General features: G+C 41.7%; 1 protein-coding gene and 1 pseudogene across 1 annotated transcript; both read left to right on the top strand.

Moving 5' to 3' along the window:
* The first annotated feature begins 553 nt into the window (after positions 1-553).
* Positions 554-1,082, top strand: LOC108348314 (60S ribosomal protein L17 pseudogene; annotated as a pseudogene).
* An 8,183-nt stretch (positions 1,083-9,265) lies between these two features.
* Hnrnpu (heterogeneous nuclear ribonucleoprotein U) lies at positions 9,266-18,055 on the top strand. The gene is made up of 14 exons (NM_057139.2): positions 9,266-10,045; positions 10,857-10,968; positions 11,057-11,130; positions 12,961-13,100; positions 13,312-13,411; positions 13,778-13,890; positions 14,404-14,667; positions 14,807-14,926; positions 15,150-15,278; positions 15,367-15,535; positions 15,803-16,057; positions 16,292-16,473; positions 16,698-16,769; positions 17,219-18,055. Exons 1-14 carry the CDS (start codon positions 9,433-9,435, stop codon positions 17,270-17,272), a joined length of 2,397 nt encoding a protein of 798 aa, NP_476480.2. The 5' UTR covers positions 9,266-9,432; the 3' UTR covers positions 17,273-18,055.
* Positions 18,056-23,485: the final 5,430 nt, after the last annotated feature.

Genomic DNA, 23,485 nt, shown 5'->3' with positions numbered 1-23,485 from the left:
ATCCCAACACTCAGAAGGCAGGGAGGGACAGGAGGTTCTTTGAGTTCAAGGCTATCTTCCTCCACGGAGGACAGCCAGGCCTACACAGAGATATGTTGTCTCCAGAACTCAGAAGAATGACGCTTGGTGTTGCTTTCTAATCAAAAGAAGGGGCATTTGTTAAGCAGTAAATGTTGGCTTCTTCTTTGAAGAGCTACTAAAATGAAGTTGCAAAGCCTTTTTAATAAGTAGTATATTGTCACTCGATTTCAGGAGAGGTAAACAAAACTTCTCCGTCTACCTTCACTCTAAGGTCTAGGTTTGGTAAATAAATGGTAATTGGATGAATAGCATTCATTTCAGCACTGTTTTATAGTTAAGAGCTTTCCTAGGTGTGACTTTTAACACTCTGGAGTAGTTAGGACCAAGGCAGTTGTCATTTTATAGGTTAAAAGACAAAGTGGGCTCTTCCTGTAAGCGGCCAGAGGTGACCTGTGAAGATGGTTGCTACTCTCTTGACCCAGAAAACCCCACAAAATCATGCAAATCAAGAGGCTCAAACCTTCTTGTTCACTTTAAGAACACCCGGGAAACTGCCAGGCCATCAAGGGTATGCATATCCACAAAGCCACCAAGCATCTGAAGGATGTCACTTTAAAGAAGCAGTGTGTGCCATTCCTGAGGTATAATGGTGGAGTTGGTAGATGTGCCCAGGCCAAACAGTGGGGCTGGACACAGGGACGGTGGCCAAAAAAGAGTGCTGAATTTTTGCTGCACATTATTAAAAATGCAGAGAGTAATGCTGAACTTAAGGGTTTGGATGTAGATTCTCTGGTCATTGAACACATTCAGGTGAACAAGGCTCCTAAGATGGCGCCGACGAACCTACAGAGCTCACGGCCGGATTAACCCATCCATGAGCTCCCCCTGCCACATCGAGATGATCCTCACTGAGAAGGAACAGATTGTTCCAAAGCCAGAAGAGGAGGTTGCACAGAAGAAAAAGATATCCCAGAAGAAACTGAAGAAACAAAAACTCATGGCACGGGAATAAATTCAGCATAAATAAATGCGGATAAAGTAAAAAAAAAAAAAAAAGAAAAGACAGAGTGGGAGGAGGGAAAAGAGAAGAAGGGAGGACTTCAGAGAAGGTTGGCTTAGCATAGAGTGTACTTATGTAGTATTGTCCTTACATAACAACGAATATACACAGTTAAAATGTGTTGTTTTACATTCATTTCTTTTCTGTTGCTGTTGTTGGAGGGGGGAGGGGTGTGGCATGTAAGGGCCACAGCTGGAGTGTGGAATTAGAGGACACGCTACAGCTTCATTAGTCACTGCCCACCCCCACCCCACCATATAGGTTTGGGGGATCAAACTCAGGTCAGTGGGCTTGTGGTGGCAAGTATCCTCATCCAGTGAGCTTTTATCTCACAGGCCCTCATTTAAAGGAAAGAATAAAATAAAGTAAAAAGACTGAGGCTGGAAACAAGTTTGCCTGAAGTTACCTGGCAGTGCAGGGTGAAGCCACTGGCTAACCGACCTCAGAGAGGGTCTGAGATCCAGAACCCTTCTGTCTAGCAGTTACCCACTATGAGAAAGCTGGTCAAAGAGCAGGGACAGCCACGGATACAAATATTTTCAAAACTATGGAGCAAGGACACCAGGGAGCTTGTGAAACCTCAGAGAAGGTATACCCGACATACATATCATATAAATATGTTATACAGGGGCATGGAGTGGAGGTGGGGGCTGGGAGAATCTTTCTGCAGGAAGGGGTGACATCAAACACAAAAGCATTGTAAGGTCTAGCCTCAAAACTTCTTAGAAATGTATATAATAGGGTACCATCCATATCTGTACTTGCTAAGAATTTAATAGACAATATAGCTAGTGTCTTTGTTAGGGTTTGTATTGCTGTGATAAAACACCATGACCAAAAGCAGCCTGGGGAGGAAAGGGTTATTTCAGCTTATGGATGCAGCTGATCATGAAGGAAAGTCAGGGCAAGAGTTCATAGTAGGAACCTAGAGGCAGGAACTGAAGCAGAGGCAAGAAAGCTGCTACTGGTTTGCTCAAAATGTCTTGTCTTGCTGTCTTAGTCAGGGTTCTCTAGAGTCACAGAACTTATGGGTAGTAAGAGAATTGGTTGATGACTTAGTCTGTAGTCCAGCTCCCCAACAACAGTCAGCAGCAGCTGTGAATGGAAGTTCAAGGATCTAGCAGTGGCTCAGTCCCAGGAGACAGGCAGGCAGGCAGAAAAGAGAGACTCTTCCTTCTTCCAATGTCCTTATGTAAATCTCTGGAGTCAATTTGGTGAGTCCAGCTGAAAGACTAGAGAAGCTGGGGTCACACTTGACTCCCTCTCCTACTTAATTTCCACCCAGGCCACCAGCCTACTAGACTGTGCTGCCTGCATTTGGGGTGGGTCTCCCTCTTTTCCCCTTCAGTTGCTCTCCTACAGAACAATACTTCTGGGTTCTGGGTTCTTTCTTTCCTTCTTTCTTTCCTTCCTTCCTTTCTTTCTTTCTTTCTTTCTTTCTTTCTTTCCTTCTCTCTTTCTTTCCTTCTTTCTTCCTTCCTTCCTTTCTTTCTTCCTTTCTTTCTTTCTTTCTTTCTTTCTTTCTTTCTTTCTTTCTCTCTTTCTTTCTTTCTTTTTTGAAACAGAAATCCCAGGCTGCCTTCAAACTCCCTATGTAGCCAAAAATGACCTTGAATTTCTTCTGCTCCTCCTCGTCTCTTCCTCCCACGTCCTGGGATTACAGGTGTCTACCACTATGCCCAGTTAACTCAGGACTTGGTTGCTGCTGATGAAATGTAAGCGGCTTTAGGCACTGGAGGCAGAGCACTCTACCGTTGCATCCCCTGCCCTAGGTTGAACTTTTTCTTTTTTTTAAAGGTTTATTTTTATGTACATGAATACACCGTTGCTGTCTTCACACAGATCAGAAGAGCACATTGGATCCCATTACAGATGGTTGTGAGCCACCATGTGGGTGCTGGGAATTGAACTCAGGACTTCTGGAAGAGCAGTCGGTGCTCTTAACCACTGAGCTATCTTCATCTCTCCAGCCCTGGGTTGAACTTTTTGATACAGGAAATAGAGCACCTGATTTAACACCTCAGCTTCATCACTTATTAACCTTGGGCCTGTATTTAAGCCACCCCGATTCTGCTTCCCTTTTTTTTTTTTTGGTAAATTGAGGTTAATATTTCCCATCTTGCAAGACTGCCACGAAAATCAGGCCTGTTTCGTGCAAAATGCCGGGCACAGTGGCTGGTACACAGCGGGGACTCAATTATACCAGGTAATAATCACGAATTCATCAACTCGGACAAAGCACTTACAAGTCATTTATATAGAGTGTTATCGGTGTGATTGGATCGAGTGTAGGAGAAGGAAGGTGTTCCACAGGGGCAGAGTGTGCTCTGTCTTGCCAATTAGGATGGAGTTCAATTTTACCCCTAAACCCCACGTCGCTTTTCTGAGTGACTGAACTCAGCATGCTCAAGCTCTGATCACCACCGCTAGCCCCTCTACCCCGGCTTTTGATGAAGGACTTACTTAACAATCACCTAGCAGAATTCTGAATATAAAATAATGACTACAGGATGTGATCTTGGCTAATTACCGCTTACTAGTGAATGCCATACAACTGGCTTCATGAGGGGGTTGTGTAAGGTTTGATTGGTGTTTGGTTTTGAGTGCGTGGATGCTCTTGTGGGCGAACGTGTGCAAACCTACATCCTAGGAATCCTGCAGCTAGCTGGTCAAGAAGTCTGGCTTCTCTGTGGTTGCCTTCACGTCTCACAGCATCTTAGTTCCAGCATGCCTCTCTCCAAACTACAAGCTGGCACTGTGTTGCACACATCTTGTTTTGGCTGCACACTATCTGGTATGGGCCACACAGCAAATGTCCAGTAAATACTTGTGTAACTCTAATTTTTCATATGATGATTTTTTAATGATGGTTTTTAAATGCTTTAACCTCCCTTGTAGACCACCAGAGGTAATGGAAAAGAAAGGATACAGAGATGTGGACCTGTTTAGAAATGGCTCTTTGGAGCAACTCCCGTCTGTGTTGTCTGGAAATCTGCAGTTCAGTTCACAGGTCAGCAGCGGCAGCTCGATCTACTCACAAACACATCATGGATACCCCAGCAGTCCAGCTCAGTAGAGTCAGGATAGCAAACATGGATCAGCCATTGTGGTGTTACCTAGTAGAGACAGCCAGGCCTCAGCCTCACATCAGCAGGAGGGACCAGGGCCAACATGAACGCCAGGAGTTTCCAGCTGTGCCTTTCTCAGGGAAGTAAATACTCAAGACCCACAAGCCTTACGCAGCTATAAGCAAGCCAAGCCAAGCCTCTGTCACTGTCCATCAAGTTCCATTTATTCCCTCCAAGCATCACCTAAGTGTCCTGAGTCTGAGAAAGTGGCAAGAAACTGCAGCATGCCACCACAAGTTTTTTGGTGTGTTTCTCTCTATAGAGTCCCCACAAACTACATAATGTAAGGCTGACCAATACATGTGTGGTTAGCAAAGAATCCTTCACCACGTGTCCTTTCACGTGCTTGCTTTAGCAGAACATCCTCTCCTGCGTCTGCTTCAGCTAAACGTTCCTTCCTTACCCTTTCACGCCCGTGTCCACTTTAATGAAACATTCTTTCACGTTCACCCCAGCAACACACCGTCCAACCGACTTTCCAAAGAACCTTTACATTTCTTCTATAAACCTGTTACTCAGATAAATTGGAAATTGCAGACACATATTCGTATTTGTCTATCTATGACTCTGACTCACTTTTATTCCCATTCCTGGGCCAATTTTCCAGGTAGCCTGTCAATTGAGTCATATCTAATTGCTGCTTGGCCTTTTGGCTAAAGTCAAGTGTTGAGTCACAGCTAGACTATATATAGCTGTATCCTTGGTCTAACTGTTGTCCCAAGGAAGTCTGGGAAGGAAATACCCTATTCTCTACTACACAGGTGACTGATGTGACGGATACTGAAAAGTGCTTAGAGTGACTGAAGAACAAGTTTTCGTTGTTAGATTTAGGTAACTACATGTGCCTAGTGGCTATTGTATTGGCCAACTCTAGTCTACAGTCTCTCTTTGAGAAGTGGTGAGACAGGACCTCTTGTAGCCCAGAACAGCCTTAAACTCACTATGTATCTGAGGGTGCCTTCAACTTTTGGTCCACCTTCCAAAGGCTGCTTCATGTTATGCATACGTGGCATCCTCCCTGATTCTAGTCTTTTATGGTGGCCATCTCTTGGCCTTTTCGACACCATAATCAACTGGCAGATGACACGCAACCCTTTTTGATAGTGTTTATAGTTGGAAAGTTTCTCTAGAAGTCTTACATCACTCACCGTTAAAGAGAATATTCCTTTTCAAAGATTTATGCTTATTTATATACGCGGTGCACATGAGTGCCTACAGAGGGCAGAAGAGGATTTCAGAGCTGGAGTAACGAGTGTCTGTGAGATGTCTAATGTGGGTGCTGGGAATTGAACCTGTGTCTTCTGGAAGCGCAGCAATTGCTCTTCACTGTTGAGCTGTCTCTGCCAAGCTGTCTTTCTTGCACCCCCGCCCCCACCTTTCCAATTCTTGGGAGCCAGAGGCAGATGAATCACTATGAGTTTGAGGCCAACCTCGGCTACATAACTAGTTCCTGACCAACCACAACTACACAGTAAGATCCTGTCTGAAAAGCAAGCAAAAGAGGGAAATATATATATATATATATATATATATATATATATATATATATGAACATACACACATATATGAAGCAGAGCTAGGGTGTAGTTTAGTGGGAAGGCATGGGGCCCTAGGCTTGCTCTCTCATGTCACATATATCACGTTTATTTCAACATGCGTGCGTATGTTATTCATGTGTGTAAATGTATACACATAACATTTTAAAAAATCATTATAGTTGAATCACCTGGAACTCCTTCTGTAGACCAGGCTGGCCCAGAACTCACAGAAGTCTGCCTGCCTCTGCCTTCCAAGTTCTAGGATTAAAGGCATAACCATTTAGACTTTTTTTAAAAAAGATTTATTTATTGTATATAAGTACACTATTGCCATCTTCAGACACACCAGAAGAGGGCATCGGATCTCATTACGGATGGTTGTGAGCCACCATGTGGTTGCTGGGATTTGAACTCAGGACCTCAGGAAGAGCTGTGGATGCTCTTAACCGCTGAGCCATCTCTCCAGCCCCCTATTTAGACCTTTTAAGTGGTAAAATAAAATATGAAATTGCAACTATTTTTAAAAGGAAAATGATGGTTTTCTGAGCACTGAGAAGAGCTGTTTTCCAGTTCGGTCCAGGGCAGCACAAAGGAACAGAGGAGTGTGGGCATGAATGTCTCAGCCTCTTGGGCCATTGGATGAACCAGCTGGAGGGACTCTGCTGCCCACTGAGACCTACAAATATGCAAACCTCTTGAATATGAAACTGTGGATCCTTCTAAAATTTCACATTCATTATTGCAACCAACAATGTTCTAAGAATGGCTTATAAAGAAACCTAGTATTATTAACTGTATAAACCTTCTTGGTTCTGTGGTGTTTTGTAGCTATTTATCCCTGAATGGCTTCAACTCACTGAGATCTGCTGGCCTCTGTCTCCTGAGTACTAGGATTAAATGTGTGCACCACTACATCCAGCTACAGTTTAATTTTTACCGAGTTAGGTGGAGATTCTTAACATGTCACTCATATTTAAAAATGTAACTATGAGACCACATAGGACCATAATAAAATTCGATGTTGCCTGATTAAGAAACGAATAGTCCAGTTTATGACCTCGAAAGCCTCTATAGTTATTGTCTATGTTTGAACAAGAGTTTAAACTCTAGTTGGTGGTTCATCTTTAAGCTTCAAAGACATTATATCCTAAGGATAAAGTGAGTTTGGAGCCATTTTGGTGGCAGTCACCACCACCTCCATTAACTGGAGAATTACCAGACACTACTATTTCATTGATTCCAACTCATAATTTCATAAATATTGATATTTCTTGTTTACTCTCGATGCCATAGTTTTAAGATAAAATGTTTTTTTTTTGGTTCTTTTTTTCCGGAGCTGGGGATCGAACCCAGGGCCTTGCACTTCCTAGGCAAGCGCTCTACCACTGAGCTAAATCCCCAACCCCGATAAAATGTTTTAAAAAAAGTTTTTGATGCATGTCTTGATGCATGTACATCTGCATGCCAGAAGAGAGCATCAGATTTCTTTATAGATGGTTGTGAGCCACCATGTGGTTGCTGAGAATTGAACTCAGGACCTCTGGAAGAATAGCTAGTATTATTAACTGCTGAGCCATCTCACCAGCCCTCAGATAAAATGCTTTCTAAAAATGGTTGCAGCAGGGAGCAGTGGTGCATGCTTTTAATTCCAGTATACAGGAGGCATAGACAGGAGGCCCTCAGCCAGCCTTGGCTAGAGACCCTTAAAAAAAAGCAAATAGGGGCTGGGGATTTAGCTCAGTGGTAGAGCGCTTACCTAGGAAGCACAAGGCCCTGGGTTCGGTCCCCAGCTCCGAAAAAAAGAACCAAAAAAAAAAAAAAAAAGCAAATAACAAATCATTTTATTAATTGGTTAAATTATATTGGACAGGTAATAGGTTTCATTTCTGTACATCTACGTTTCAGGTGAACAGGCAGAATACAGGGACCACAGGTTTACTGTCAGAGTACCTACTGGTATAGCTTAACATTTTGGTGTCCGTGGTTTTTGTAGAGACAGCCTATCAGGTATCTCACATTGGCTTTGAACTCCTTCTGTAGCCAAGGATGACACTGCATTTTATTTACTGATTTATTGATTTTGTTTTGTTTTTTGTTTTGTTTTCTTCAAGACAGGGTTTTTTTGTGTGTGTGTGTGTAGCTCTGGCTGTCCTGGAACTAGTGGCCTTGGACTCAAGAGGTCTGCCTGTGCCTCCTGAGTGTTGGAGCCAAACTTGTGTGCCACCACCAGTGGCCTGTCTGATACTGAATTCTTGATCATCTTGCCTGTATCTCTCAAGTGTTGGAATTATACACATGTACCACCAAACCTAGCTTGGGTTCAGTCTGCACAGGAAGCCCCCGTGTAGAAATAAAATTCTATATGCTTCAAGAACACAACATATTTAATAAGAGAAAAACAGATAGTTTAGTTTTATTCCTATTTTTTGAGATAGGATCTGGTATGTAGCCCAAGGTAGCCTAGAATTTACTAAGTAGCCCTGGCTTTTAACTCTTGATATGTCTGCCTCATTCTGCCAAGTGATAGGACTACAGGTAATTTTTTTTTTTTTTTAACTAAAACCCAGCCTTTTGTTATTACCAGTTTGTAGGCAACTTAGCAGGTATACAAACATGTTTATAGTGTCTGAAAAAACAGGGAGAAGATCAAAGTGAATAATCTAGCTGGGTGTTGTCCTACTCATCTGTAATTACAGGATCTCAAAACTGGTGGACTAGATCTGCAGGGACAGACTGTCCTGCAAGAGGCCTGTCTTTACAGTAAGTACATAGAGGGGAAACTTCCATGCAAATCTAAGGCTTTCTTAAGGGTCAGTAGTGCACAAGGCCGGCTTTATGCGCTGTGGCGGGCGCACGGAGCAGCACAACAAGCCTCTTTCCCAGACTTTGCACCGCTGGTTGGGGAAGAGACAAAAGAAAGGCTCTGGCCTCGCCCTTGCGGAACGTAAAATAAGTCCGACTGGCAAGGCACGACTAGTAAAATTTAAACCGCAATTAAGTGGAGGAAAAACTAAACAACAAAAAACCTCTGCATAACAATCGCCTACATGTGTTCTACAGAGAAGCAGTGGAAACTTGAAGGTTTTAAACCTAGAGCCGGAGGGACAGACCCAAAAAACAAAACAAAACAAAAAAAAAACCCCAAAACCTAAACGAAGATGGAAGAAAGGAGGCTGTTCTCGAGTGGGAAATGCAAGGTGAGGACTGAAGGCGGATGGAGGAGAGCGTCCTCCAGGATACAGAAGACAGAGCGCCGATGGAGCGCGGCGACCCAAGAGCCGGAAAGGCCGGCGGCCACTGCGGCGGGTCCGTTAAACCGAAAGGCCGCTTCCAGAGCCTCCATTTGCTCGGCCCGGCCCAGCGCGGAGGTCGCGCCGTGGGGGCGGGGCGGGGCCTGCGCGCGCAGTCGCCCTAGCGGGCCTCGCCTCGGCAGGGGGCGGGGCGCCTATATTACGTGCGCGGCGCCGCCCCTGCGAGAGGACGTTGCGTGCTCGCTCGCGCCAGGCGAGTCTCCGCGTCTTGCCTCGCGAACTCGGTGAAAGGAATTGGCGCCGTTCGACACCAGGCGGGTCCGTTCTGCAGCAGCACTCAGCTATCTCCAGCAGCAGCCGCCGCCCGGGCCGACCAGCAGCCGCCGCCACAGGCCGAGGGAGCCAGCAGTCAGCGGTGAACCCGGGCCCTCACCATGAGTTCTTCGCCTGTTAATGTCAAGAAGCTGAAGGTGTCGGAGCTGAAGGAGGAGCTCAAGAAGCGGCGCCTCTCAGACAAGGGCCTCAAGGCCGATCTCATGGATCGACTCCAGGCCGCGCTGGACAACGAGGCAGGAGGCCGCCCCGCCATGGAGCCCGGGAACGGCAGCCTCGACCTGGGTGGCGATGCGGCCGGGCGCTCGGGAGCAGGCCTAGAGCAGGAGGCCGCGGCCGGCGCCGAAGACGATGAGGAGGAGGAGGGCATTGCCGCTCTGGACGGCGACCAGATGGAGCTGGGCGAGGAGAACGGGGCGGCGGGGGCGGCTGACGCGGGCGCGATGGAGGAGGAGGAGGCGGCGTCGGAAGACGAGAACGGCGACGACCAGGGCTTCCAGGAGGGGGAGGACGAGCTCGGCGACGAAGAGGAGGGCGCGGGCGACGAGAACGGCCACGGGGAGCAGCAGTCCCAACCGCCGGCGGCGGCGCAGCAGGCTTCTCAGCAGCGCGGGCCTGGCAAGGAGGCCGCGGGGAAAAGCAGCGGCCCCACCTCGCTCTTCGCGGTGACGGTGGCGCCGCCAGGGGCGAGGCAGGGCCAACAGCAGGCGGGAGGTAAGAAGGCGGAAGGTGGCGGGTGAGTGTTGCGTTGTGGGTGCGCGCGGCTGTGGGGACCGTGCCCCAGGCCTGCTGGGGCCCCTAGGGGCGAGCGCCGCGGGAGGTGGGGGCGGGGAGCCCCGGGGCCGCGGAGAGGTTCTCGCCATGCCGGCGGCGCCTCCATTATGTATGTCGGGCGCCGGGGGGAGCTGCAGCTGCTGCGGTGGGGGGGGGAGGAGGAGCCGAGGCGGGCAGGAGCGCCGGCCGCTGGGGCGCTGTGTGCGCGCGGTTCGGGCACATGTGGGGGGGGAGGGGAAAAGCCCGAAGGTCCCGGAGCGGGCGGGCTTTGGCGGCTCTGCGCAGCGGTATTGTGCAAGGAGCACAGGGGCTCGGTGTGACGTCACTTCCGGCGGGAGGCGCGGGGAGCGGGGCGGAAGCTCAGTACAATGCGGCGGCGGGGCACGCGGGCTCGGGTGGGGGAGGGGAGGTGGGCCCACGCTACCCCTCCCTCTCGCTTGAGCGCCGCGCACGTGGGCCCGGGCGGTGTCGCGCTTTTTTTTTTTTTAATTTTTTTGAACTATTTTAAAAATGCTTTCTGGAAGGTTGCGGTAGGCTGGCAAAATCCATAACGTCTTTAGACTGCGTCACTGTCTCCAGTCCAATTCCAGACTTTTTTTTCCTTTAAATTCTCATTTGTGGTTTAAAAAGTCACAGAACCAGTCTGAAAAGAAAATCAGTAACAGCTCTTGAGGCTTGAAACAGGAAAAGGTGCTTTCCCCCATTTAGTTTTCAGCCTGGTACTTTAAGGCCGTGTTCTGTGTCGTTATAGGAGACGGCAAAACAGAACAGAAAGCTGGAGATAAAAAGAGAGGTGTTAAAAGACCCCGGGAAGATCATGGCCGAGGATATTTTGAGTACATTGAAGAAAACAAGTACAGCAGGTAGAGAATCCTAACCTAGTTTTCACTTGTCACCCATTCTTTATATGTGGTGGGAAAAGTTTTATCAGGAGACAATTCTGTCTTTCAGAGCCAAGTCTCCTCAGCCACCTGTTGAAGAAGAAGACGAACACTTCGATGACACAGTGGTTTGTCTTGATACTTGTAAGTGAGGCGGACTTTCCCGCTCTTTACTCGTTTTCAAGTGCAGTGTTATTTTTTTGGTTTTAAGTGTTAGGAAAGATGTGTGTTGATCTTAAAGTGCAGAAAACCAGAACTTTGTTTTAAAGCAGGAAGGTAGTGGCTTATGCTAAGGCCATAACCGTTTAATATTAATACCACTTCATTTGTATTGATTTATCAAGCTCTAGTGATTGGTAATAATAGTTTTATGAATTGGAACTTCTCAGTACTTAGGGATGTAAAACTAAATAATTTTCGTTTAGCTACCAGGAACTTGTATTTTAAAAATCTGCCTGTAACTTGTCCTTAGATTATATAGTTTAATCTTTTCTCTTGTGGAACTATATTAAGTGAGCTAAATGGGGGTAGCTGAATACTTACTAATGATCTTCCCATTAGCACACAAGTGTATTCCCTATTCTAAGGATTGTAATATTACCTTTCAATAACTGCTCTTTTGTTCTCAATTCCAGTTCAGTAGCTGCTGCTTTAACATAAGTTGATTTCTTCCAAAGACCTGGGGCAGCAGCAGTGGGCTATCTGAGCCACTAGCTTTCTTCAGCAGCGAATGGTATCAATGGCAGCGCTGTAAATATGCTACTTTACCCAGCTGGGTTGCAATTGAATATGAGGAAGTATTGCAAACCATGAAATGGGCTTTAGCTGTCAGATTTGTATTTTTATCCTTTAAAAAAATTCGACTAGTTTAGTATTTAATAACATCTTTTGTGAGCAGAACAAAAAATACAAATAAGTGTGTAGTTACAGGGCCTCACTTGATGGAAGTTAAGGGTTAAAAGCTTGGGTTCTCATGTTTCCCTGTACAAATCGTGTTCAGAGCCCTGAGAGTTAATTATGTAAAACTTGGCTGGTTTCTAACCACATACCTTTTATAGTCAATTACATCTTGAAAAGAAGTTTTGTTCTTTACTGAAATATAAAATACTTTGGAATTCACAAGTAGCTATAGGTATGGTTCAAGAGGTTAGTTAACATTGTGACTTAAAGGAGTTTTGGATCCCGTCAGCTAATATTTATCTTAAGTAAATTCTAATTGTATCAGCAGTCAGCAGGAGTTTTAAAGCACAAAGCTTAAGGAAAGCATCTAGATGAGGAGAGATCTGTGGATCCCTGAAATCAACCGCTGTCTAAGTGAACATTAGTGAGAACTGTGAAAAGCTGCCAGTTAATGAGCTCTAGTCACCCAAAGATAGCTAGGTTAAAGACTGGATTTGTATAATCCAGGCAATAGTTAATTCCTAGTCGTTGTGACACCTTTCCAGGTTAGGTAAAAGAAACTCAAAGGGCTACACGTTAACACTTAGACTGCCAGGTTTATGGGTTCAAGCTGACATAGTGACAGGTTTTCAGAATTAAGGCTCTGGAACCCTGACGTTGGTTTACAAAGCATGGAATCAGCAGCTCTCAAATATGTGGTGGCTTCCCTTCAGTTTTTAATTGTCACTGGTAATTGTACCTGGCTCTGGCATGCTTCCCTTTCATTTCCTGCTGTCCTCTACTGCTTGCCTCTAAAACAAGGTAAAGAGCAGAGCAGGTATGTATTAATGTTGCGTTGTCTAAATCAGCTAAAACGTACTTAAAGCACTTCAATTTTGACTTTAATTGGCGGTTGACCTTTTAGTTACATGGTCAAGGAAGGCTGACTTGGGGGGGAGTGGGGCTTAAAATGAGAATAGGAAGGAGAGCATGGTGTTAAAAGTTATGCAGTAATAAATTAGAAAAGCTAAATGTCTATGGAGCTGAAATAATTTAGATATCAAAAGAATAATTTGATATTTGATATAATTTCAGATAATTGTGATCTGCATTTTAAAATATCAAGAGACCGTCTCAGTGCTTCTTCCCTTACTATGGAGAGTTTCGCTTTTCTTTGGGCTGGAGGAAGAGCTTCTTATGGTGTGTCAAAAGGCAAAGTCTGCTTTGAGATGAAGGTAAATGAATTGTGACTTTGGGAGCCTATTCGTATTTATTGGTTGTACAGGTCAAAAGGAATTTGTTTCTCTGAAATAAAGGGATTCTTTTGTTCATTATTTTTTGATAATAGTATACAGAGATAGCCTACTTAACTGTAGCCCATATGAAATAAGCTATTGGGATTATCTTGTGTTTTACAGCTAATCATGGTAATTACTTGATTTTTAGGTAACAGAGAAGATTCCAGTAAGACATTTATATACAAAAGATATTGATATACATGAAGTTCGGATTGGCTGGTCACTAACCACAAGTGGAATGTTGCTTGGTAAAGTTTACATTTGAAGATAACATGCATTTAGTGTCTGGTGGCAGAATTACATGAGACCTAGAGTGAATTGTAAGCCTTGATCTGATTGTATTGCTATCTTAAAGTTGTTGTGTGCAGGCCAGGAGAGGGCTCTTTTTCCCCTTTTGTAGGTTTACAGGCAGTTGAGATACACTGCTCTTGACGTGTAGATTGTCAGTTTACTGTATGTATTCTACCTGACCTTATGTCACTTAGGCATTTGTTATAGATGCAAGGCATGCTAGCTAGACTGTTGGGTTAGTATTTTAAGCATAGATTTTAAATAGGTTAGATGAGTCCTTGGACTGCTTAGATACCAATTTTATCCCTTTTTTTATTTTAAAGGTGAAGAAGAATTTTCTTATGGGTATTCTCTGAAAGGAATAAAAACCTGCAACTGTGAGACAGAAGATTATGGAGAGAAGTTTGATGAAAATGATGTGATTACGTGCTTTGCTGTAAGTTACCTGTTATGTCATTAGCTGTACATATAAAAGTGCTCATTGATGTGGTGATAACTGTTTTGCAACTAGTTCTAAGTTATAACAGGAGAGGCTTAAGGAAAAACTCAGTGGTTGAATTTGTACTGTGTAAGTGTGGGACCTGAGTTTGGGTACCTTTCACCAATACTAGTCTTCAGTCAGATTCGTGAGGGAGGGAAGAAGCAGTCTACCTAAAAAGCCTCATGTTCCAGCTTTAGTGACAGGAAGATACCTGACATGGAACCCTGGCTACACACAAAGCTGTTGAAACTGGGAAAAGAAATGGCTATTGTTTGAAGGATCATTTTGAAAGAAGAAAAAAGATTGCCTGGAAAAAAAATCTAAGGGCCTGATCCTTGGGCTTTGTTGTTTATAACCATTAGTTCTTAGCAGTTAGCCTAAACATGTTAATGTGTATGTGCTTGGGTTGAGAGGCCTTACATACAGGTAAATAATTTAAAGCTGATTTTTAAAAATTTTGTTAAACAGAACTTTGAGACTGATGAAGTTGAACTCTCTTACGCAAAGAATGGACAAGATCTTGGTGTTGCCTTTAAGATTAGTAAGGAAGTTCTTGCTGACCGGCCATTATTCCCCCATGTTCTCTGCCATAACTGTGCAGTTGAGTTTAATTTTGGTCAAAAGGAAAAGCCATACTTTCCAATACCTGAAGACTGTACTTTTATCCAAAATGTCCCATTAGAGGACCGAGTCAGAGGACCAAAAGGACCTGAAGAGAAGAAGGATTGTGAAGTAAGTGTATTGTGCAGATGGTGCAGATTGTGTTGCGGATGGCATTGAGGGAAGGGTAAAGGATGAGATTATATACAGAACTCTTAATACTTAACTGAGAGGTAATGTAGTGATACAGCGTTTTCTTTTCTCACTGTAGGTTGTGATGATGATTGGCTTGCCAGGAGCTGGAAAAACTACCTGGGTTACTAAACATGCAGCTGAAAACCCTGGGAAATATAACATTCTTGGAACAAACACTATTATGGACAAAATGATGGTAAGTAACTATTGAGATTAATAACTTGAAGTGATTTGGCTAAAACAAAATGGGAGTACTTATATTTATACATTTCCCAGTGACTGCTTTTCTGTAGGTCCTTATAACAGCAATTTAGAGAGCAATGTCTAAAGCTTTTTTTGTTAACTATTGAAAGGATGCAACTGAATATATGATGATGCCTGGTTGCTGTAGTTCTAAGGTTTTTACAATATTTTGGTAGGTGGCAGGCTTTAAGAAGCAAATGGCAGATACTGGAAAACTGAACACACTGTTGCAGAGAGCCCCACAGTGTCTTGGCAAGTTTATTGAGATTGCTGCCCGAAAGAAGCGAAATTTTATTCTGGATCAGGTAAGTAGTAGCTTTGAAGTTAAACAGAAATAATTAACTGATAATTGAAAAGGTGTAAGATTAATATCTTCAACATCTTCCCTTCAAGACAAATGTGTCTGCTGCTGCCCAGAGGAGAAAAATGTGCCTGTTTGCAGGCTTCCAACGAAAAGCCGTGGTCGTTTGCCCAAAAGACGAAGACTATAAGCAGAGGACACAGAAGAAAGCGGAAGTAGAGGGGAAAGACCTACCAGAGCATGCTGTCCTCAAGATGAAAGGCACGAGATTCATTTCATTTTTACTGTCTTTTAAGTCTGGTTTGGTGATTTATACCTAGAAAATGACTTAGCCACTTTAGGGATTATACTATACTAATCTGGTAAATTAAGCTCTGTGTATGGTTTTTTTATTCTGCAAAGAATGTGACAAAGCCATGACCAGATACTGTGATAGTGAAAAAATTCAACATATTCAGAGATAATTAAAGATTGTAAAATTTACATGTTTATAAATTTACATGTTTAATTTGACTTTATTCACTGTAGGAAACTTCACCCTTCCAGAGGTTGCAGAGTGTTTTGATGAAATAACCTATGTTGAACTTCAGAAGGAGGAAGCCCAGAAGCTTTTGGAGCAATATAAAGAAGAAAGCAAAAAGGCACTGCCACCAGAAAAAAAGCAAAACACTGGCTCAAAGAAAAGCAATAAAAATAAGAGTGGCAAGAACCAGTTCAACAGAGGTGGTGGCCATAGAGGACGTGGAGGATTCAATATGCGTGGTGGCAATTTCAGAGGGGGAGGCAAGTTTGTTTATTTTGCCTGTTGTATTTGAAATGTGAAAATGAGCTGAGTTTTTTTTTTTAAGTTAAATAGGCATAGGTGTCTTAGATAATGATGCTGCTATGTTTAATACACAGTGAAGAAGTATATTAGGTATACTTAAAACTGGGCATTGCTTTTTTTTTATTAATGGTAAGATATGACTTATGACATTAGTATGTGACAGGACTAAACTGAACCCTTCTTGCATTTAGCTCCTGGGAATCGTGGTGGATATAATAGGAGAGGCAACATGCCCCAGAGAGGTGGTGGCGGCGGAAGTGGTGGAATTGGCTATCCATACCCGCGTGGCCCTGTCTTTCCTGGCCGAGGTGGTTACTCAAACAGAGGAAATTACAACAGAGGTGGAATGCCCAACAGAGGGAACTATAACCAGGTATTGACTATAGTTTGCCCTGAAATGTAGATGAATGGATATTGGGAGTCTTAACTGGAGGTGTTGACATAGCTATGAAGCAGTTTATTGGACTTTGCTTTTCAGGTCACTAATTAGTAACATCAGTGAGCTTGGGGTAAAAGGGTTTTTCTACATGCCTTCTCTAACACAGCCAACCATTTCTTCAGAGTTCTTACAGATGCTTTGTTTTTAATTTTCCATAGAACTTCAGAGGACGAGGAAATAATCGTGGCTACAAAAATCAATCTCAGGGCTACAACCAGTGGCAGCAGGGTGTAAGTAGTTTCTTAAATGATTATACACATTATATATAGTGTTATGTTTACAAACTCAGTTGGAAGTTCTTAACCTAGGGATTGAAGATACATATTAATAGGACAAGGTTTCTATAAATTGTTACTGTGTTACTATAACCATGAATAGGCTGGATTTTAACAGTTTTTAGATAAAGTAATTTAATACATATGGTCGTTTACTACTACATGGTCATTTTTAATAGTTTTAATTACATAAACTAACCCCAAGTCTTGTGTTTCCTTTTGTAATGTGTATTGGTAAATAGTATGGGTAATTGGTAAATTAAAATTAAGTCTCTGATGTAGAAATTAAGTGTCATAAATTTGTTTCCAGCAATTACTCTGAATTAGATCATTGTCATTTCCTAAAAACAATTTGAGTGGCTTATTGATGTTTTTTTCTTTAAAAACAACATTTTCTCTTACAGCAATTCTGGGGTCAGAAGCCATGGAGTCAGCATTATCACCAAGGATATTATTGAATACCCAAATAAAACGAACTGATACATATTTCTCCAAAACCTTCACAAGAAGTCGACTGTTTTCTTTAGTAGGCTAACTTTTTAAACATTCCACAAGAGGAAGTGCCTGCGGGTTCCTTTTTTAGAAGCTTTGTGGGTTGATTTTTTTTTCTTTTCTTTTTTGTACATTTTTAATTGCAGTTTTAAAGTGAATCGTAAGAGAACCTCAGCATTGTGCACGATAAGAGAATGTGTCAGTATTTCAGGGTTCTACATTTTATCTGTAAAATGTGACTTTTTTTTTTTATCACAACAAAAGTAAAATGTTGCTTTGTACCTGGTGTCTTTTATTAAGCATTTACTCCCCCATTTCTCACAGAGAATAACAGTCGGGAGTCATTGTCACAATGAAATAGCAATGTCAGCAACCAGATTCATGGAAGGACTGAGGGTCCTCATGAATGGCATTAAGATTCTGTACTGCTCATAATACACTCCATCCTCTCTAGATGGCCGGGCAATAGTGGAGGGGTAATCTCTGACAAAAAAAAAAGGGAAGGCTATTTTTTTTCTGCTTAACAATGGAATTGGCATAATTGGGATTGAAGATAAAATTTGGAACCAAGACTGAGAAGATGGAGTGTATGTAGAAGGGCTGTTTAAAAATGTAAACTTGGTTGCATTATATGTGGAGGCTCAAACTTGTGAAGGTTAAATACCACAAAATTTTCCATTTGTTCTGCATTTTGATTCTGAAAAGAAAGCTGGCTTTGCCCATTTTCTTATTAAAAAACTTGTTGTAAATCCAGTTGTCTAATGGGATCTATATGAAGTTAGCTATGTCTGTATGCCCTTCTCCCACAAAATACTGTATTACTAGTGTGCTTGTAGTAGTTAACTCCACCATCTTTGTAAGCTAATGAAATTGTGAGTCACCCATTTATATCTTAATTTTTAATCATGTCAGTTCTTGAATGGGTATCTCCTTAGCCTGCTGATTTCTTTTTCTTTCTAAAGAAAGTGGGTGGAGAAATTAATTTAGACGTTTGTTTGCAATAAAAAGAATTCATTTTACTCTCGTTTGGGATTCTCGCCATCAAGGTCTAAATCCCTTTATACTACAACTCCCAAGAGGAGAAATTTTAAGTGTGTGCTTTCTGGACAGCTTATTCTTTACTCTGTACTTTTCGAACATTTAGGTTTTAAAAACTTAAATGTATACTGATGATTTTATAATATAAAGTTGAATTCTTCCCCTCCCCTCCCCTCCCCAGACTGCTTTTAACATTTATGAGGGGCAAAGGTACTGGCTGGGAGAAGTTAATGCTCAGTTGATCATGTTTACAAACTGAATGGCTGTCCTCACCTGATAATATACATATATGATACATGAACTTTGGGAACAGATGCTTTTAGAAGCCATCATGCAAGCCAGTCGTTGATTTCACTACTACACAATGCTGCTAACTTAACTGTGATAAAAATCAGATCCCCTAATTGTAATTTTATTGGGTTTGCACAGAACACTTAATCTTCTAAAGGAGCCTCACTTATGTGAAGTGAGGAATCAGGAGTCAAATTGTAGAACTAAAATTAGAATTTAGCCTAGCGTGTTTTTAGCCTGCTTTTGGTAAGCTCAGGTTTTCCTGTATTGATTGCTGTACTTTTGTTTTAAGTCAGACTTTTTAAAAAATACTATATTATACTCTAGGAATTGCTACAGGCTAGCTTCTGCAAACAGGTAACAGGTTGCCTCAAAGTCCTACAAAGTAGTATCTTGACTTAGTTAACTGCTACAAACCATTGGTAGGAGTATCCTGTATTTACATTGTTAGGATTATATATATATGGAACAATTCAGACTTTTAATTTAGATCAGTATTGATCCTGATGCTTAATCTGCCTTTCAAAAAGTCTGTATAGACCTAGATTTCATGGCAACAAAAGGTCAAATAACAAAGACCATGATAGTGCATTGCCTAAAAAAGTTGGAGGGGAGAGAAAGTGATCTCACTAGTTACATCTCTGCATATAATAAATTTCTTTAATAAATTAATGAGGGAATTCATACAAAAGGGGAAAATGACAAGTTACTAAAACATTCCAAATATTGATAGGATCAGACTTGAAGGAAAGAACTAACTTTAATTATGCCCAGTGGTAAGCAAACTGAACAGACAGCATTGGTTTTTGAAACATGTTGGCTAGAGAAAACAGTAGAGCTTGTTTTTGGTTCAAGACATACTTTAAATCAAGCTGGGCATAACAGCACAAGCCTGTAGTCAATCTACAGAGGGGCAAAAGTGATACAAGTTGTTGGAGGGCAGCTTGGGCTATAAATACATTGTGAGGTTCTCTCTGCCCCCTCCCCAGGAAAAAAGTTCTTTTGTAGAAACAGTTAATGTAATTCAGTACCTGCAGAGCCAAAAGGTGGGGAAGGGCTGCCATTGTAGATAGTGGTAGAGCACTTATCAGGACCTAAGAGGTAAAGGAGTTAACATTGTTACAGGGAAAATAGTGTAGATTAATAGCGAAGAAAAAGGCTTTCTCATTAGTGAAATTAAGTCTATAGACTATACCACACAAATACTTTAATGGCATTTTAGGTAGTATGCACTTGGGTGAGAAAGCCTAGTTCAGTGCACATCAATGTGAATAGATTTTTTTTAAATGTAGAATAAACTTAAAACTAATTTTCCTTTTTACATAAATGTAATATAAAGTGAACAAAATTTGTAGCAGATAATTATGCCCCAACATGAAGTCGATTTTCTTAGATGAGCAGTGATACCTAAAGCTGTTGTGGGTGAACCTCACAAGAGCTTTTCTTCTCTAGAACATTCTGGTGCCTGGGTATTGGAGGTAATGTGTGGTAGCTGCTAAGTTGTAACATTTTCTTTTTTTCTTTTTTAAAGTAATAGCTAATAAGCCAAGGTGTGTAAGATCAGGATGATAGATGCATTGAGGGCCTAGCTTGGCCAAGGTCACTTGAAAAGGAGTAAGTTGGCATAAGCCGTAATCTGACTTTGTGGCTTGTCCAGAACACTGTTCTTTTGAGGAACCTTGTCCTTGTATGACTTTTAGCTTTGCATTGAAATAAAGGGGTAGATACAAGGCATAAATCAAATAATACGAAGATGAGAAGTCTAGGCGGTTTATTAATAGTCTCTAGTTTTTTCTTTTTTTTTTTTTTTTTTTTTGCTATTAGTACTTGGTATGGGTACATGTTTATAAGAGACAAGTATTTGAAGAACTTGGTCTAGCTGACTCAAGTTGGAGTACTCCTTGTCACTAACCTTTTTTTCCCAAAGCCCTTGGAAAATGAGCTGTAGTGCTGATTGAAAGGGATATATGCAGCATTGGTATAGAATAGTGGGTAGAATCAGGAATTTTTGCTTTATTTGCAAATTCATGGGACTCAAGATGCCCAATAGCAGGTTGAAAGTAAGAACTTAGGAATGATAATATGAATATGTTCTTTCCCCATTGTGTAAAAAAAAAAAGTACAGGAATTGAATATTGAAATGCCCCAGAATTTCATTTTATGTGTAAGGTGAAATTCAGAAAGCAAAAACTAATGAAGCCTCTTATAAAACCCAGTGCTGTAGGCTAAATGTGTTGAAGATTTCAATAAGCCATCAATCTGTTAACAGGACATTAGTTTGTAGTCACCTATCTATCATACAAGCCTGAGGAAGAGATAGCTGTCTTTATGACAACTGAGAGTATACTTAAACCAAGAGAAGTGAGTGGAGAGCTTGCCTTTTAATAGCTGAGCATGCATATAGGGAGCTTGTGCTTAAGTCACTAGTGACAGTTGTGTGTCTGTAAAAGCCTCTAGGAAGTTCCAGGCATTTCTTTGGACAACTGAAAACCTTGTGTAGCAGTGGCGACTGATATAAGTTAATCTATGAAATCTACTTGGGTTTGAGTCTGAACTAACAGCAGAACTGCTGTTGGGTTATTAGTTAAATTAACCTGTTTTCCCTTGACTGTCTTTGAGACTATAGAAAATTGCTTATCCACTTACAAATATCCAACACTTTAACACCTATTTGAAGAAGTTGATACTGGCCAAAAAAGTGAAGCCAAATCAAAACTTTTGAGGTATTAAAAGCATACTTAAATGATTCTAGTTTGCCAGCTAATTGCTTAGCTAATTTGAGATGGGAGGATCACTTAGCTAATTTGAGATGGGAGGATCATGGACAAGAAACAAGAATTCAAGGGTTCCAGCATTACTTCATTTTCTTGTTAGCTTAGAAATAAAAGCAATGTGTTGATTTACATTTCATCTCCTTTTTCTTAGTCTGTCCATGTGAATGTGCTGTGTGAAGAGTACAGGGGCCCAACTAAGTGTGTTCCAGTGATTCCATAGGTACTCTAATTAATTGCTGCTTGTATGTTTACCAGTTTGCTAGGCCTCCAGGACCACCTTACTCAAAGCTGTTGGCAACCAAACGGACAGGACGTACATCTTCTGAAAGATTTTCTAACTTTGCCTTTGTACATCAGAAGTGTAAAGACTTTAACCAAGTCTAAACTTTTACCCTTAGACATTTACCCTTAGAGGCCTATTCATTGCAAAACAGTGACCTTTAGGGCACTTCTGCTCTTGTTTACCAAGTTTTTTTCCTGTCTTGACCAGGCTGTGGTCTCTTCTGAGTAGTGAAGTGAATACATCCTTAGAAGTCCAAAAATTAGATGAAGAAACTCAAGATTCTGAAGTTAATGGGAAACGTGGTGTGAGCTTTGGTTATGCCACCCTCAGAGCACTTACTCTTGTAAAACATAAGCTAGAGTCACAGCTAGTCAAGTCCTAAGTATGCTGTAAGTTCCATGGCAAAGCATGTCTTCATGATACAGAAGCATTTACTAGGGCGCATCTTTGCAGTCCATGCATCCTCTTAAGGGGTGCCATACACAGGTAGTTTAGAAACTTTGTAAGCTTTGTTACATTTAGAAATGTTTAACATTTCATTTTAGTCAATGTCTTCATTAGAAACCGGAAGGTTAGCCTAAGTGAACATACAACTTTCTACCTAGTAGTGCTTTTAACTAACACATTGAAAAATATACTAAATTTTTCTTGCTGCAACAGCTTTGCTCTCAAATATATTAAAAATTGAACTTGATATAACATGTATACAGTACCAGTATTTGGGTGGTAGTAGTGGATTCTGGCTATTATATTGACCTGATATAATATTTATTAGAACATTAACCTGCTTCAAAATTGATTTTAGAGAACTGTTACAAGTCAGAATTATAGAAATTGTTTAATTTTCCTATTTGCTAAGATCTGCGTACCCAAAGAATAGTTATATTTAACATGACTTTTAAAGGGGTGCGTTGACACCTGTCAGATTTTTATCTAGGAATAGAAGGATTCAAACCCTATTTGATCCTTAGCTCTTTGCTGAAAAGTGCATAAACAGGAATCCTGAATTTATTATATAGACCTCCGCATTATATAATCGAAGCAAAGGGAAACCACCGATGGAGTTAGAGGTACGTAGACTAAAAAGATGCTTGCAAATCAAATACTGGTTTTAGCATAGTTGAGTTTTAATTGTGGCCAAGCTCAGTCAATAAGTCACAAGTCCAGAAAAAAAGCTGTTCCTATTAAATCTCCCCAGGTCCTTTTACTAAGACGGAAAAACAAGGAATCAAAGAGGGAGGGGTTGAGGGGGGGGGAAGGAATTAAAGCCTAGGAATGGTAGATAAGCTATCCCAAAACTTCAAAACTAACACTACGATTCTATTTTAATCAGCTTTTGGCTGGTACCTACTGCTATATCACCTAGTATGACATTTCGGGATTATCGGGACAATGAAGGAAACTGCACAGAGGGCAAAGAAGGTAGGTTGAATTTAAATTTTTCAGTGTAAAAGTGTGGGTTGGGTGGGCACATTGTCTTAGAATTTACCTAGTAGCATATAGATAGCTATGGAATGCAATTGTGCCTGGCCTTTTGTGAAATGCAGGGCTTGTGTGTTACATGGGCTGTGACTAGAAGTCATCTACAGAAGATAAAACACCAGAAGTTTCTAAGGAAAATGTAGTTATTAAACATTTCTGGTGTTTAGGAGGCTCAGCCTAGTTGTGTAGATGGGATGAAAGGTTGAATTAAGCTAGAGACATGGTAGTTCACACCTGTAATCCCAACACTGGAATACTGAGGTAGGCTAGGTTACAGGGAAATGGTCAGAGTATAATATTAAAGGAATCAG

Source organism: Rattus norvegicus, chromosome 13, assembly GCF_036323735.1.
Source record: "Rattus norvegicus strain BN/NHsdMcwi chromosome 13, GRCr8, whole genome shotgun sequence".
In the NCBI taxonomy this organism is placed as follows: Eukaryota; Metazoa; Chordata; class Mammalia; order Rodentia; family Muridae; genus Rattus; species Rattus norvegicus.
Note: the sequence above shows the minus strand (reverse complement) of the source record. Positions and strands in the feature narration are given on the sequence as shown.

Bases quoted from the DNA above. Each gene is read 5' to 3' on its own strand.
- Hnrnpu (NM_057139.2), top strand. From the start codon at position 9,433: ATGAGTTCTTCGCCTGTTAATGTCAAGAAGCTGAAGGTGTCGGAGCTG. The intron at 13,412-13,777 runs GTAAAGTTTACA...TTTATTTTAAAG, and splicing joins CACAAGTGGAATGTTGCTTG to GTGAAGAAGAATTTTCTTAT. The intron at 16,474-16,697 runs GTATTGACTATA...AATTTTCCATAG, and splicing joins ACAGAGGGAACTATAACCAG to AACTTCAGAGGACGAGGAAA.